Source organism: Coturnix japonica, chromosome 2 (genome assembly GCF_001577835.2).
Source record: "Coturnix japonica isolate 7356 chromosome 2, Coturnix japonica 2.1, whole genome shotgun sequence".
In the NCBI taxonomy this organism is placed as follows: domain Eukaryota; kingdom Metazoa; phylum Chordata; class Aves; order Galliformes; family Phasianidae; genus Coturnix; species Coturnix japonica.
This window is the reverse complement of record NC_029517.1, coordinates 31,793,326-31,809,831: the sequence shown is the minus strand read 5'-3', so window position 1 is coordinate 31,809,831 and position 16,506 is coordinate 31,793,326. Positions and strand designations below refer to the sequence as shown.

The following is a 16,506-nucleotide window of genomic DNA, read 5'->3' as shown; positions in this document are numbered from 1 at the left end:
AGCACGTGGAATTCTATCTGAGACAAGATAGAGAAAGTAAGAAAGTTGCTAATGATAGTTGGCAAGTGTTTTCACAGCCTGGTTCAGCTGACAGAGATAGATGCAACCCCTCAGAGTATGCATTCTACCTGTCACAGCCAACTAAATACTCAATAGCATCATTTCCTTCAAATAAAGTATCACATCCCAAGCAATCAGGAGCAAGAATCCAGTAGAGAAGGTGTGCCTAGAGGAAATGTTGAAATTATCAAGATTCAGTGAGTTCAGCCATAAGAGCACCTCTCTGTTCCCATAAACTGAAGGAAATAGTCAGTCTGGCAGCTGTTCTCCAGCACTAGATGTTATGTTGCATGTGATGATCCTTAGTTTAACAGACAAATGCATGTGGCTCCACCAGAATGGTTGTAACAGTGGGCATGTTTCTAGCTTCCTACCTTCCAGTAATGTTGCAGCATCATCCTTTTGGAACAGAGAAGAGCATGGTCAGCTCATATATGAGCCTTTAGATAACAGCTATCCTCCAGCCCCTCCTTTTCATACCTTGATTCAGGTATCATCTATTGTGCTTCTGATCACACCTCTCCCCCCTGTCTGTGTTTCTTTAGAAACTCAGCAGCAGTCTGCTGAAGAGCGAGCCTACTTGCATTGGTGGAAATCCTTCCAATGAGCAGTTGTTCACCTCTGCGCTATGAGATGGACACTTCTCCTGTCTGCATTTGCCAATCACAGGAAAAGGCAGAGGATTAGGATGTCAAGTCCATTTAATGCTGCCAAAAAACTATTCTGAAATGTCCTTTGTATGCCTCTTTCATCAGCATTGAGTAGTTGTAGCTTCAGAAAAATATTTCACTTCAGAAATAAGTTAAAATATAGTTTGAAGGAAACATTTCAAAGGATAAAGAGGACAGCAGAGGTCAAATTAGATTTTGAGATGTCTGTTGTTTCAGATGGGTAAATATGCAGCAGATCTGTTTCTGAAGTTGTAGACCATCATAATAAAATAAGAGGCATTACTTTTGGAGCAGCATTGATATATAGCCTCCCTCTGCAGCAGATGCTAATTCTATAGTGCTTCCTATATTTTCCTTCTTTTCAATAAGGACTAACTTGTTGCATCCTAACTGTGGACAAGTAGTCAAGTTTCAAGTTGTCTTTGTAAACATTTTGATTTTGAGTGATGCACCGATGCAAACACATTTGCACTCACTGATTTGCAAGAAGTGTTAGAGAAATGGTAAGACTGCTGATATTCTTTCTGGAAGAATAAAGGCAGCCTTCTGTTATTAGTAAATGTTTAAAGCTTTTCCTTGTGCATTAGAGAGACATTTCGAGACAATATTCTGGCTACAGAACGAAAGGACTGTTAAAATAAGCACTGTTTTTAACATGTAATTTGTACTGTAAGAAGGCAGCTCATGAAATTGTTATCTTATGTACCTGTCAGTTCAGCTGACCAGAGTGTCAGCAGCGCTGCCCTGTGGTCCCTCTGCTTCTAGCTATACATTTCAAGCATGCAGTAATATGTAACTCATAGGTGTGTAAAATCATAATAGAACATCTCATCATGTGTAAATAAGGAAAGGTGTGTGCTGTCTGAACGGTTAACCATTGAAAACATCCAATACAAGTCATTTGACACTAATTTTACTGGTCAAATCCTCCTCTGAAAGAAGCCTGCTTTGACAAGCTATTTGCTAGGAGCCTTCTGCAGAGCGAGCCTGGCTTGATGGGTCGTCGCATAAGCTACTTGACATTTGTCCCCAGTCAGACCGGATGCCACATGAAAAATTTACTCAGGCGAGGGGCTCCCAGGAATAAACAGTTCTCTAGTGTTGCTCACAGGGGACTCGGCAAGGTGAGCGGAACTTCAACTTGTCACGGATGCACTGTTCTGACAAACATAAGTAGATGCTAATGGCTAAATCGTGACAGAATAAAGTCCCTCAACCATATGGCTAATTGCCACAACAATATCTTCAGTGTTATTAATCAAGTTTTCATAGTGTGCCATGATAATTGGAATAATTAGAAACAGCGTAGGCATTGCTTGCCTCTGCCACACATACTGCAGACAGGGATGTGGAACAACCACAATTGCATTTTCTGTGCAGTGTTGTTTAATGCTTTCCTTTCCAGCAAATACTATAGTTAATTAATGAATTAGCAGTTTGCCACCAGAGTGTTTTACTGCTAGCAAGCCTTCCGTAGGGTCACATAGGTAGCTGAATGAGACCACTAAGCCCCTTGTGCACCCCTTAAAAGATGCAGTGTCTCCATACGAACACAGCTACACAACACAGAACTCCACCAGCCGTAGGTACTTTGCTTTACAAATATTGGAATTCTTATTCTTGTAGCTAATACGTAAAATTACTTTTTTGGAGTATGTATGAAAAGGATAAAATAGCCTGAAATATGTTGTGCATTTTTTAACTGTTTAGATGAAAAGAAGGCTTTTGGTAATGATACCATAAACTTCAAGGCAAAAGAAGTTAGCAAACTTTGATATATGTGTATAAAATTAATTTTTTTTTTTTTGCTTTTTTTTTTTGTTTGTTTTTAAGTGGGAAAAACTGGGTTGTACCTGTGTCTTAATATATCAGTATTGCTAGATATAAACAGCTACACCGAAAATAACTACCGTGTTCTTATTTGCCTTGATAATGGAATCAGGCTCCAAACTTATATTCTGCCTCTGAACTAAGATTATAAATAAAGTGTCGATTCTAATTCTTTTATTTATGTTAAGCAGCTAAATCAACATTTTTTATGCTGCCTCCTGGAATAGCCTCACTCAGTTCTTACGTTCAGAGGTATGGCAACAGGAAAAAAATGCTTGTTTTTCCTCAGTGCACATATCAATATGTAGTTGACTGGTCACTAAAACTGGCAGATTGATGATGATGACTCCCTTTGTTGGATATATGAAGGCATTTAGCTAGACTAATAGATTGAAATGGACTGCTGCATGCCTGGCCTCTGAACAGCTTCTTAATTTAGTTTTAGAGCGTACAATAGATATAATATTGTATTCAGTAATGATATAAATCTTCTCTCCTCATTTCAAAAAATAAATAAATTTCTTCTTTGCAGTGGAAAGCCACCAAGAGATTTGGAAATGTTCTGTACTTAATTACAAAGATATATGTATAAGTAAGTCCACAGTTTGGGCAGTAGGTGAGAATTCTGTCAATTTTAGGTATATTTTTGATTCTCAAAAGGAAAGAGTCACTGAAATGTATCTTACACCATAATGAGAAGAAGGAGAAGAACCCTAGTTCTTCCTTCACTGAGGGCTGCCATGGAGGTGATCTGGCCGTTGCAGGCATTAGCTCCAAATGTGGAATTTCTAAGAGTTGCTTCATCTGCAGAGTTGCTGTAAAGCTGGGTACTCCAGTCGTTCATAGAAATACGCAAACAAAATTCTGGATGCACAGAGATTATTTAAATATAAGTAGAATTAGAAGGAAAGAAAGGCTCTTATGAATTGATAAACTGGTGTTTGTCAGAAGTATATTGCCTTGTTAGCTTGAATACAGCCTGTTTTTCATAGGCAGATAGCTAATGAAGAATTAAAAGAAGTTTTGTCTCCTGGAAGTTTTATTGTGATTTTTACTTAGCATACCAGAAAAAAAGTTAATCTGTTATAACATTGCAATGCAGAGTTACAGAAAGGTGATTCAGTTGTAGATGTCATTTTTTAATGGACAAAAAGGCATTTTTTAAAATATTCTCAGAAAAACAGAAACTTGATAATGTTTTATCACTACTTTCTTGTTTACTTTAAAGTTATTAAAAAATTCTCCCTCCTCCTCCTACATTAAAATAAACAGTTTTTAGATGACATCTTGTTCAAGTAGATTCTACAGAGACAAATACTAACTCTGGGACAATTACCATTATGGGTCAATGAAACATTGCAGTATTCCTATTCTGAAGAGAGTGTACAAAAGGATTTGTGTATCTTTTAAAGCTACTGCATGCATCTTGAATCAATGGATAAAGCTATTAGCAAATTTATTTTATCATCTTAAGAACTGTGCTTCAATTAGAACACTGAGAGTTGTAATTCTAATATAATTTCTCCACTCTAAAACCGAATTTAATCATCGCTGTTTAAAGATGGAAAACTTGGGGGTTGGAGTTCCTAATTGCTAATAGCTGATATCAGTAGGAACTTCACTAATTTAGAAGTGCCTCTTTTGTTTCAATAGCTTTATTGCAGCAAATAGTGTTTAAAATCATTCACCTGTAATTATTTTTGTTAAAAAAAGAAAATGTTTTTGCTACTCTGCAGCGATTTTCCAAACAAATTGTACATGTATCATTAGTACTTAGTGCTGTAGGTTTGAATTACACAGATACAAGAGCAGTAAGAATTCAGTAGGCACGTCTTCATGTTCTTAGATTTTTCTCTTCTGAGTGCGTATTAGTCATTAAATTACGTCTTTATCAGAGATGAAGTCCCAGAGTCCTTGCACTTAATACTTTGTTTCTGACTTCAAAAGGTTTTCTTACTGCCCCTTATGGTCATTCTAGTTTATCACTATAACTTTTTCATACTAAACCTTGCTTTTTAAATCTGGGCATTGCCCAAGCTGTTAAAAAATTCAGTCATTTTGCAAAAACACAGTAGTGTTTTTCAGTGTCTTTACACTGAATAAAATCACAGGTTAACCCAGATAATTCTTAAATGAATCATAGTGTGGCAGCTGAATCCTTAGTGTTGTTACAACGGTTTTCTGCCCGATATTTGAAAAATAGATGAGTAACCTTGTTCTTTGATATGTGTTGTCAACTTGACAACAAACTTGACCAAGGAACCTTGACAAATGTCCAGTTCTTATGTCTTTTTAAAAAATTAATAATGGCAGAAACTACTATTATTATTATGGTCCCTCCTGCTGCAGGTAACTCCTGGCATAGGACAGTTTTATTCATCCTCCCCAGTAATGACTGTTATATCCCAGTAACTTGATGTGATGTCTTTAGTGCTTATACAAACACAGGTGTTGTGTATGTGAAATACTGAAATTGTTTTACATTGGGTTTAGGAGAAACTAAGCAATGGTGTTCTCCCCTCCCACTGCAAAGAGTTTTGTTAAACACTGACATAATGCAAACCATCCATTTTTCTCTCTGAGAAAGTGGACAACTGTTTCTGTTTTTTTCTTTTCACATTCAAGTTCTTAGCTCCGTTTCTGAAATTTCTAGTGTTATACAAAGCCCGTTGCAGTCTTCTCTCTGATCCTAATCAAAACATTTTTTAAATCATTTAACAAGTTAATGAGAGAGGGTATTTTTACTGTTCTGTTCCACAGATCTGCAGTCTTAAACTGCCTCTTAAACTGTGGAAAGAAGTATCTATAACCTAACCAACACCATATAGCAAGCTAAAGCTTATAGATGTTAGAACTGATAATGAAAGCAGCCACTGTTCTTAAAATATGTTATTTTTAATTACTGTTACAAATAAATTTAGGTTCAAGCTTTACCAGAAATTGACCACCATCAACAAAACCTGAAAATAGAACTACCTATTTAAAAAGAATTTGAATATGCAGGAAAATTAGAACTGTCCTAGAGAAAAATAAAAAAATAAAAGAAAGTTGTCCTTTTAATAAAGAGAAGGTAAGCTATTTTCATATAATCTTAAGCATTGTTTGAGTCAGTCATTTTTATTGGAGTTTTAGACCAAGATCAGTCAAATACATTTGCAACCCAAGATTTGAACATTCGTTATTCTGAATTCCTACCTTTATCAAACAGTCACTGATACAAAATTATATAGTATATATCCAGAATTTTGGAACAATGTGCAAACAAGATTCAAGTGTGGAAAAGGACCAGATATCTGGGTACTAGTAACTGTTATTTTTATATTTGATTATGAGGCCTCTGGGGCCTAGTGGGGAATGGCTGGCTGCTTATGGAAGTCTTTTGGTGTATATTATAAATGCATTTTTGCTGCATCATTTTGTATGTTACTTGTCTAATTCTGCTCAGGAAAATACTGAAGATAGTTGTATTAGAGTGCAAAAAAGCTAATGTACAGAAATCTGAGAGAGCAATGCTGCTGGCATAATTCTTAGTAGGACAGCCTTTTTTAGTATTAGTTTTTTTCCATTTAGACTGTTTCCATTTACTCAGTTACCACTCAGTTAACTGTGGAATAGGGACGTTCAGGAGAAGTTTGAAATCTGGAATTGATTGTAGTGATTGTAGTCATTGATACTTTTCTTTGTAAAAATGCTTGCTTTAAGCAAGTTGCTTCTCACTGAGGCATCATTGGAGAATGACATGACACTCGACATGGAGAAACATGCACATTGGAATGGCCGTGTGAAGGCGCAAAATGCATCATTCGTCAGCGTTAAGTGGATTCCCACAGACTTGCATGGAGAAGCTCCCAGAAAGAATGCTGTACAGCAAACTGGGACAGCACTTGTGACAAAACAGGTCCCCTAAAGTTAGTTAGGTACTAGAACAGAAATCTACCCAAAGCAGGCTAATAGGTTCAATGCTTTTATAGCAGCATATTCCTAGCAGTTTAAAGCATTACTGCTTAAAGATGCAATGGCATATTTTTCATTAAGCACATTCCTGCAAGTGAGTGTATTGCAATTGTTCTCAGTTTTACTAAGAAAGAAGAAAGATTGTTGGAGCAGTGAATGGTGTAACAGTTGTAGGCTGAGGAGCTTCTAAAACTTGTCTTGGTTGATCCCCTCTGTGACATTAAAAGAAAGGAAACCTCCTGACATCAAAATTTCATCCCTTGATTGAACTTACCCCTCTCCCTTCGGGTTCACATTGGCAAACAGCAAACCAGGGACCATTTCTGGTATCAAATGTTCTCTGTTGAGGGCGCTTTTACTGTGCGTTTGCAGCTATGATTGCTGTTCTTGTCCATACAAGCGCTCCCAGCCCCACTGCAGCCGCAGAGGCTCTGTAGCAGATGACTGGCCTGCTGCTAACACAGCCTGCCCAGCTTCCCATACAGGAGTCCTCAGGTGGGAAATGCAGGTGTCTGACCACAGAGCAGAATTACTGGCTCTGCCCAGAGTGGTTCTCACTGCCTGGCACTGAACTATTAAATTCTTGATTCTCCTTAGATTTTTAAATCCTTTTGAACACTGTTGCTCCTCATCCTTTCTCCGTGTCTTATTTTTATAAAAGCAGATCACAGCCAATGTCTGTGCTGCTACACTTTCTCCTAAATTATTGACCATGACTTTACATAGTAAATTGCGATGGCTACAAATGTTTGCTTGATCATAATTCACGTCAGAGCTTAAAGAGACAGAGCCTACGTGTAATTTTCTCAGTCAGTAAACAACTGATGTCAATTTTGGCTCTTGAATGCTTAGTTTTGATAAGAAGGTGTTCTTTTCAATACTTGATCCAATTAATTAATTGTCTTATTTAAAGAAGGCAGCAAAACTTGTACTGAAAATGAAGATGTCCTGCAAAATCTGAACTGACCCTCCCTTTCTCTAGAGGACATCCAGTAGTGAACCTTGCAGGCAGTGGAAATCAGATGGCAGCATCCTCATCCAGGCACAGCATTGAGTGGTGCCAGCTGCAGGGGACAGCACACACCAGCACCATTTCCTACACAGGGCACTGGGGTACAGAAGGGGGTGAATGCTGCACAAGTGGGTCAGTGGTGAGGTCTAGGAAGAGAACATGCTCTGTGAAAAGTTGCACTGTATGAGCTAAGTACCAAGGAGCCATCAAATGTAGGCTTCTTTTTTTTTTTAATATGCACAGCAAAAGGAAATACCAGAGACCTTAATACTTTCAATTCAGATCTTAACAAACTCTTGGAGAAAAAGAAAAAATTAGCAAGGGAAGAATTATTTTTTTTACCTTCTTCTAATGAGAAGTATCAATGAATTAAAAAAAAATCAAGCCCTGAGCAGAGGATTGGGATGAGAATTGTGCTGAAGGCTAAGCTTAACAGAAGCATATCTGGCTGAAAACAGATTCTTACAGTAGAAGTTTTTAGGCAGCTTATTGACAAATCATGGGTTATGCGCAGAATCATTCCCAAGTATCCACAGAATGGATGAGGAGCAGCTGCAGTGTGTGCTCCATGTCCCAGGCCATGCCTGGCCTCTCCTGACACAGTGGTTTATCAGACTCCTACTGATTTCCTGGTGCTGTTTTCACAGTATCACAATATCACAGTCTCATGCGGGTTGGAAGGGACCTTAGAGATCATCGAGTCCAACCCCCGGGTTTTGTCCTTATAAACACTCCTAAGCTCTCTGCAACGCCTTGTGTGGAACCATTTTTTTCTTTTTTATTTATAAGAATTCTCTCCAAAAAGACGGAGAAAATAGCCAGCTATGAATATGCAGCAGTAAAGCTGTCTGTAGTTAAAATAAGTTAATTTTATCAATGCTTGGAGAATAGTCTGATAAGTCCCAGTCAGTATGGTTGTGGTTTTAGTTAAAGCTGGTAAAGCTGGATCATTGCCTTATTTAATGGCTTTACTAGAGCACAATTTTCTCCTGGTTTTTCTGTATGTAAGGTCATTAATGAATCATTATCTATTGCCAGCAGTTACTGATGTCTTGAGAATATTGTTTTAATTATATAGAAATTAAAAGCAGAAGATACAGTTACATATGCTACAGTGTAGGTGGTAGTACCTTGGTATATTATTGGCTTTAAAGAATCTGTGCTTGTTTAGATTTTAATGGCTAAGGGTGCCTGGTAAAATATGAATTATTGCACAATAGCACGCAATAAAAGATATACTATCGTGAGCCTCACAGTCTGCAGGTGTAACAGATGTAAGGCAAGATTAACAGGACAGAATAATAATTAAACTACAGACAGCCATCTCAAGAAAAAAAAAAAAAAAAAGATTTTCATGTCCAATGCAATTTTTAAGTGTTTCTGAAATTCTCTGTAAATATTTGTAAAAGCAGTGGAAATGTGCTCATTTGAAAGACAGCTTTTCAGTATGGACATTTACTTTAATGAAATAAGAACCTTTTTTCAGAATATAAAAGCTGACTGAAGTCCTGTGACAGCGTGGTTCATAGCCAATACAGTTCTTGGTTTATTCATGCTAAGAGCTAAACACTGCTAAAGAAAATAAGAGAGCAATTAGTACATATGCATTTAGAACAGTATGAGTTGCATGCTCCCTTTAGGACAGGAGTATTCAAATAATTAACGATAATATTATGGTTGCAAAAGGAAGTCCAGTTGTTCTTCAGCAGCCTACATCTGTGAAACATGATACCTCTGGGGACTGAGAATTAATTTTCCCAGGAGAAAGTGTAAAAGCAGGAGAAAAAAAAAAGGAATGACTTCTGCTTGAGCAGAATAAACCTGCATCTACAAACGATTAACACTGCATAATGAAGTAGTAAAGAAGCAAAAGAGATTTCTAATAAAAGACTAATAACAAATCCCATTACACCGTGGTGTATTTTTTCCCTTGAAGTGTATTAGACGGTTAGCAAAGCTTCTGCATGAGGTCTGGGTAGTTGCAGGCAAAGTCAGCTCGAACGCTTCAATCTTAGCTGTAATTCCGTTCCTAACAGTTTGTTTAACATTAATGTTGTGGTTTTACAGGTGGGAGCAGTTGTTAATGCAAGCAATAGGCTTCACACAGTGTTTTGGTAATGTTTGTGTCACCATAGGGTAATAGTCTCCTGTAGGCTAGACTCTGTAGGGTAACATGCTGCCATGTGGTAAAATCCCCGTTAGAGCTAACATGGTATTAAATGTACACAGGTCACTCCAGAAGCAATGCCTGTATTTATTCCCATGGCAAATACAGCAGACACAAAGAGTACAATAACACTATTTGATAAAGCTAATTCTAAGCTACAAAGCACTGTTTTTCAACACAATCATCACCATTAGCTGTACATTTTCACCATCAGTGAAGAAGAGCCTGCTTGCCGTGCTTTATAAAAATTTGCACCAGCAGCAGTGACCCACTGTTGCCACTGCTGAAACACATCACCCAGTGCTTCACTGTACTCACATCCACTGTTTGATCTCCATAAACATTAATCAATGAATGTCAACGGGTGCCATATTTTTCTTCATGGAGGATTTCAATTCCACACCTTTGCTTCATATGCACTTCCATGCCAGACGCTGTTCTGTCACACTGCCCCTCTGCTGCAATCTGTTGCAAAATGCAAGGGAATAATGGTGAGAAGATTCCACCTCTACTGCCATACCACCAACATCAACTGATGTCGTGGGCCAACATGATTAAATAAGATGCATTAATTTCAGAGCAGCCCTCGTGCTAGATAAGCCCTGAATTTTGTTAACAGGTCTTCTGTCTTTGCTTTCTGCAGCCTGAAAATTTATCTTTCTAGGAAAAGGGTTTGATCAGAGAAGAAACTACCAGGGATTTGGTTTTGTCATAGCTAATATTGTGGCTGTTATAATTACAGTTCTAAGAGAAGTTACAAGACCTTACAATTAGATGAGACTGGTTTTTTTGAAAACAAATTCACTTTTAAAAGGGAACATTCGGGGAATAGTAATCTGTGCAGAGGTCTCTATATCTGTAACATGGGCGTTTTTATGGCTTATATATAAAGTTCTTGCAACAGAGCGTACAATAGTTTGAATGAACAAAACCTCAGTTAACAGAACAGTGGCTATTGATTTCTGTTGTAAGATAATGCAGATTGTCACTCACCTGACATGTTGAAATTCATTTGTGCAGCAGTGAACTTTTATCACTGGAATAAAAACAAACAAACAAACAAAAAAGAATAACAAATGCCTTGAAACAAGTTCTGGTACAAAAGTGGTTAAACACAAATCCTTACGAGTGAAACTAATCTTGATGAAATTTCCAGTTGCCTTTTTGGAAAGTTTTGTGAATTTTATAGAATGACTCAACTTGCCTAGCATAAATTCACAATCAGTCTTTTTTTTGTCACTGAAGAAACAGATTCTGCATGAGTAGTGATTTGCATATCCCAGCTATAAACGTAATTCATTATTTTTAAGTCCATTTTGTAATAATTATTCTAGGATTGATGTACTAATTCTTTCTCAGCTTTTACAATTGCAACCTTGGATAATTCTTACTAGCTAAAAAGATACCAAAGTAGTGGTTCTGTTTTGGAATAGGGAAGGGAAGTGCCCATCTCGAGGTCAGCATGTAGGTCAGTGTGAGGGCCAGAACTGGGAATGAGAAAGCCTTAGAAATTTTCTTCTGCATCTCAGTGTTCCAGTCTCAAGCAAATGTTGCCTTAATATGATAGATTTTCACTTGTTTCTATGTGTGAAAACAGCAGAGGTATTATCAGGAGTTAATGCTGTAGTGTACTTGCAGATTATCGCTAAATCTGCATTAAATTTAAATGATATTTAATTAAAAAAAAATATCTGTGGCATATTTTTCATGGAGCTGCAAACACTGCTTTCACAAACAGGGATGAAGGCTCTTCAGAGCAAGTGTGGCCTGATCCATTTTCGTTGCTGTTTGTCATCTGCCTTCAACTGACTCTCACTTGCCAGGGCTTTTCATGGCTTTTATAAACCACTGGCTTCACCCAGCTTCCCTGTTCCAGGCCATTCTTGCATAACATGGTCTCACTTCCATCTTCAATGAGTATCACATCAATTGCTCAAAAATACAGTATGTAGGATTAGTATAATCTTTCTTTTCAGGTAAACCTACGTAATAGTAATCAGTAAACCAGTACAGTTGGTAACGTATTGCTTCCCTTGATGTAGATACAATAACATTTCCAAAAAGACAATTAGGTAAGTAATTCTCATAGACCTTCAAAATTTGCAAAATTTGCTGGTAAAAAGCTTTGGTTGTAGTTGATCCTGTGGTATACATACTGCCTTCCCAATATTTGTCAGAATGGAAGGGTATAACTCACATCTTTTCTGTTTTTCAGGCGGTGGGTAAGGCTCCTCTTTGGACGTGAATTCCCACTCCAGGACCTTCTTGTTGTCTGGGATGCTCTTTTTGCTGATAGCATCACCCTGAATTTAGTTGACTACATTTTTGTAGCCATGTTGTTATATATAAGAGATGCCTGTAAGTATCACTTTTCTCATGATCTTTTAAGAATGCCAACCCATTTTTCACAGAAAAAGGGGGCTCAAGAAATGCTAAATTTCGTTGTAATTTTTTTAACAAGCTAAAAATCCTTTTGGATGCCATGAGAGGAGCCATTTGTTTTCAGATGCAGTCTGCTGTATTTACGAAACAAATTGTATTTGAGAGTTAAATGCAGGTTTGTTTTCTGAGTAGTTCTATGTTTTTCTATGGAGTTGCAGGCTGTATATGCGGTAAGTGACTCGGGTATGTATAGAGCTCCACCTTCTGACAAAGATGATGAATTGAGTAAAGCTTCTGATGCTGGAAATGCATCTTTTGCTGTTCTGTGAAAATTCATAAGGCAATGACTCATAATTTTCCAAGTTATATCTTGCAGGAAATGTGCATGCAAAGATGAGTAACAATTACAAAATACATCTATTCTATGCTAGAGTGGTGTCTTCAAAAAAACTGATGCTTTCATTTTATTTCATTATACGTGAAATTATGTGCTAAGGTGAAGTCCTTAAGGGCAGCTGATGAGCAAAAAAAACATGAAGTTGGGTTAAAGGAAAATCCCAAAAATGTCACTAGTTTATGTAACTGTGAATGGGAGGAAGAAGATATATAATGCTTATTTAAAAGATTTTTATTTATGCCTCATCATATTTTGCAGAAGATTCTATATATGAGTTTTGCCACAGCAAAGTATGTGTTTTGTAGTCAGATGCATGTCTGTCATTAAATATATGAATTCTTTAGCATGCTGTTCAGTGTTAATTATATACAATCTGTAAGTTTTAGCTTCTAACAAGGTCACATATTTGACACAATTTTGTATTCTAGGACACATAAAGTTTTCAGCTTCTGTGGTTCCTATTTTAGGGCCCAATCTTGAAAATTTAACATGCATGTACTTTACACATCGTACTGTCATTTCATTGCCTGCCACAGAACTTCATGTGGGTTATTTGGTTGCTTTTTAATAAACATTCAGCATATAGAGCTGCCTTACGTTCCTCTAAAAGTCGTTGTTTAATTCAGCAGAGAGATTTCAAAACAAACGGTTCTGTTTCAGGATTCTCTAATTCCAAATCTGTATGGTCTGAAATTTCAGTCTGTTTTACACAGTAAACTGAAATAATCCTTAAAATTTTGGCGTAGATATATGGTGATGATACATGTAAAGATATTTCTTAACATCAGCATTTTGTTTTGTGCCATCATTTCTCTTTAAAAACACTTTAGAAATATATTTGTAAGCACTCTGTCTCTCCTAGGGGAGAGAAGATTGTTTTGGACTTGTTTTGTTTTGCTTTGTCGTTCTGACACGCAAGTGTTGGTATGAAGTAACTAAAAAAGTGAGGTAAAAATGTATTTCAGGTATCTGTATGAAATCAGTCTTCCTCTTTTCTCTGAAATCCCAGCTTTAATAATAAAGTAGTAAATAGCTTTAACACTGAGTACTTTTGCTTGGATGGTAGGCAAAGGTATCTCATCAGGACAGCCAAAATGAAGTACGTTTCTTTCCACAGTTGGACTTAATCAGTTACTCTAAGCTTAGTAGGATGGGCAAACAAAATGCTCCATCAGAAGTGCTGTGAAGTTGAATATATTGTTAACTTCAAACTCAGAGGTTTCATGGTTTTATAAAAAACAGCTTTCCTTGCCTATCTGTAAAAGATTTTTGTTTCTGTCTTCCCTCTTATTGATATTAATATTTGAGCTGAGGTAGAGTTCATTTTCAAATATGTTTCTAACAACTTCATTTGCTGAAAGGAAATGTTAGCTCAAAATCCTCCATGATATTGATCTTCCGTAAATAAACCATCTGGAAACTTTCAATTTAAAAACACTGAAACAATGAAAATAATAATACAAATACTAAGAAAACATAAGCAATAATAATAAAAAATTACTGAAAGCATTTAAGAGTTTAAAAGTGATGCAGATGCTTTTATAGCAGCACGTTTTGGACTGGGAAGGAGTAGCTAGTGTAGGAACTGCTGGATCTTTTTTGGTTTTCTTATTGTATTAACAAGGACGTGGTTTTAAGAAAGTAGCTTATCTGCTATATATTTCATGTTATTATCATTATATTTTAAAATTATGTTATGCAAGTTATGTATTATTTAATGAGTGTAACGTTTTGATTGCTTGATTACTGTGCGTACACAAAACATAGTTGAAATGACTTGGTCGTTTTAAAGACTACCGATACAACGTAGTGATGTATACAGCCATTCTGTAAACACCTCTGTTCAGTTTAACATCTGTATTCACACAGAGCTTTATTCGTGCAGTGGTAATCCTCACAAACCAAGTGTATAGTCGTGTACCAAACTATCAGTGAGTTTTAATAAATGATTTTCTGGGATTCTGTGGAAAAAAAAGTTATGGGGAAAAAAAATAAAAATAAAAACCTTTTGTTTAAAAATCTGTCAAATCTGAACAATGACGGTGTTACTAATTTTTCACTGACATGGACTGAATTTGAACGGTTGTTCATCAGATCACAGTGGAAGGGAAGGCTCAGTGCAAAGAAAGTGTGTGTAGTTTATATACTTACCTTCCCTTCAAGATGGATAAAAATGAACACACCTGGAGGGCCTGTCTACATTTTGTGTATTATTTACTATTATTACACAGGGATCTAATTTTGACTCATGAGTGTTTGAATAAGGATACTTTTATCAAGTTCCCACTTGATAAGAAAGACTAGTTATGAGCATTATTAGTATATATTTTTTCTTACCTAAAAGCACCCTGAATATTTTAAGAGAAATAAAGGAGCCGTAGCCTCTTCTTAGAGGAGTTGATTTGTTATTTTTGTTATAGTGCAAGATGTTCGCATAATCTATGTTTAACTCAATTTAGGGCTACTAAATAGAACATAGCAATGCGCGAAGCAGCAGGGGAAAGTAGTCACAGCATTCCTGGGTTAGGAAGTCATCTTCATACAGGATTGGCAGCATCAGATGTGAAACTCTGAACAAATGACAGGTGGCAGGAAATTAGGGCTTGATTGAGGACAGGTACAGTTAGTTTTCCACTTTTTTTACTGGTGCTTGCATCTAGTAATAGTTATTGGACCAATAGAGAAAAGTCAGGCACATCTAAAACAGAAGAGAAAGCAACTTAATGTTCCTCTGGGCACTGCATAACAAGTATTAATCAAAAGGCAATAAGGTTGTTTTTTCTATCACAGGAGTTCCTCTGCTGCTTTCCCTAGAAATACCAATCACATTATTCTTTTGCAAAGTGATAACTGGTTTTCACACTATGAGTCAGATCCAGGTGTGACTCTTGCAAAGGTGATGAGTGAAGGACAAGAACAGAGAGGCAGGCATCAAGCCTATATGACAAAGCAGTGGATGGTCTTTCAGCCTTGTGCAATAGCACCATACAGCTACTGCCGAGACAGGAGAAATTGGTATTGTAGACTCTTCCTCTAGAAACTTCCTAGTGGGTTTGATTCTTAGAAATCCTTTTAACTCTTCATTTACAGAAAAGGGGGACTTGGGATTTTATCTGCTATTCTCTGCATCATTTTTAAGACAATTGCTGCTTTCTTTGGCATTAAAAGCCAAAGGGAGCTCACTCTTGAAACAAAAGATATGAAGAGGTGTTTAAGTAAATTAATCCCTTTAACCCAAGATTGTCCAGCAAATAGAACACTGGCAACAGTGTTCTCTTCTATAACAATTTCTACATGAAAAAGGGACAGCTGAATTTGTGAGAAAATACTTATATATAAAAGTTATCAGGCCTTCCTCATTAAGGTATGAGTTTTTTAAACATAGCTGTGATGGCAGGGATTCATTTTAAAACTAAACTTTTAGGGAGCATAGGGGACTAAGGTCATGACTAAAACAGTTTGATTTTTATTAATTATTCAGTTGTTTCTCTGTACTACATTTCAAAAAATGATTAGTTAGAGTAAGTGCCTTCTGCTTGAAAATATCAGTTTTTTGTCAGGGTTCAAGTCTGCGCTGTTAAAAGAAATCAGATTTATTTAATATTTACTTTTCTTTGTATCAGTTAGACAGCAAATAACTCTTCCAGGAGAAATAAAGGAAGAATAATTTTAATCAATTTTCCACTGCAAAATAGAACACATACTGATATGCACGAAACAGAAATGTGTTGGTTTTAATACCTATCATTTATAAAAGTACATATAATTTGCTATCCATTGTCAGTATTTTTATTTGCTTTGGTAAAAAGGTATAATCATAACGGCAGTACGGTATCTGAAATTTGATTTACACGTGAGAATTGGATTGGTTATGTAATATGCGGTGCTGGTATTATGCTCCTCTGAAAGATCTCTGACTGAGACCATTGTGCTGTGTTCATTATGCCAGCTCTGTGACTTCAAGAAGGAAAAAAAAAAAAAAAAACAGGTACCTGAATATGAACAAGAAAAACAAAGGATAGGAAAAGAACAG

At 36.6% G+C, this 16,506-nt stretch overlaps 1 protein-coding gene across 6 annotated transcripts in view; it reads left to right on the top strand.

The window, feature by feature from the left end:
* TBC1D5 (TBC1 domain family member 5) overlaps positions 1-16,506 on the top strand; it is a 285,215-nt gene that overhangs the window by 196,855 nt on the left and 71,854 nt on the right. For all 6 annotated transcript variants that reach the window (XM_015853783.2, XM_015853786.2, XM_015853785.2 and 3 more), the window contains exon 14: positions 11,910-12,052. In XM_015853783.2, the coding sequence (XP_015709269.1) occupies positions 11,910-12,052 (143 nt within the window). The remainder of the gene's footprint in view (positions 1-11,909; positions 12,053-16,506) is intronic.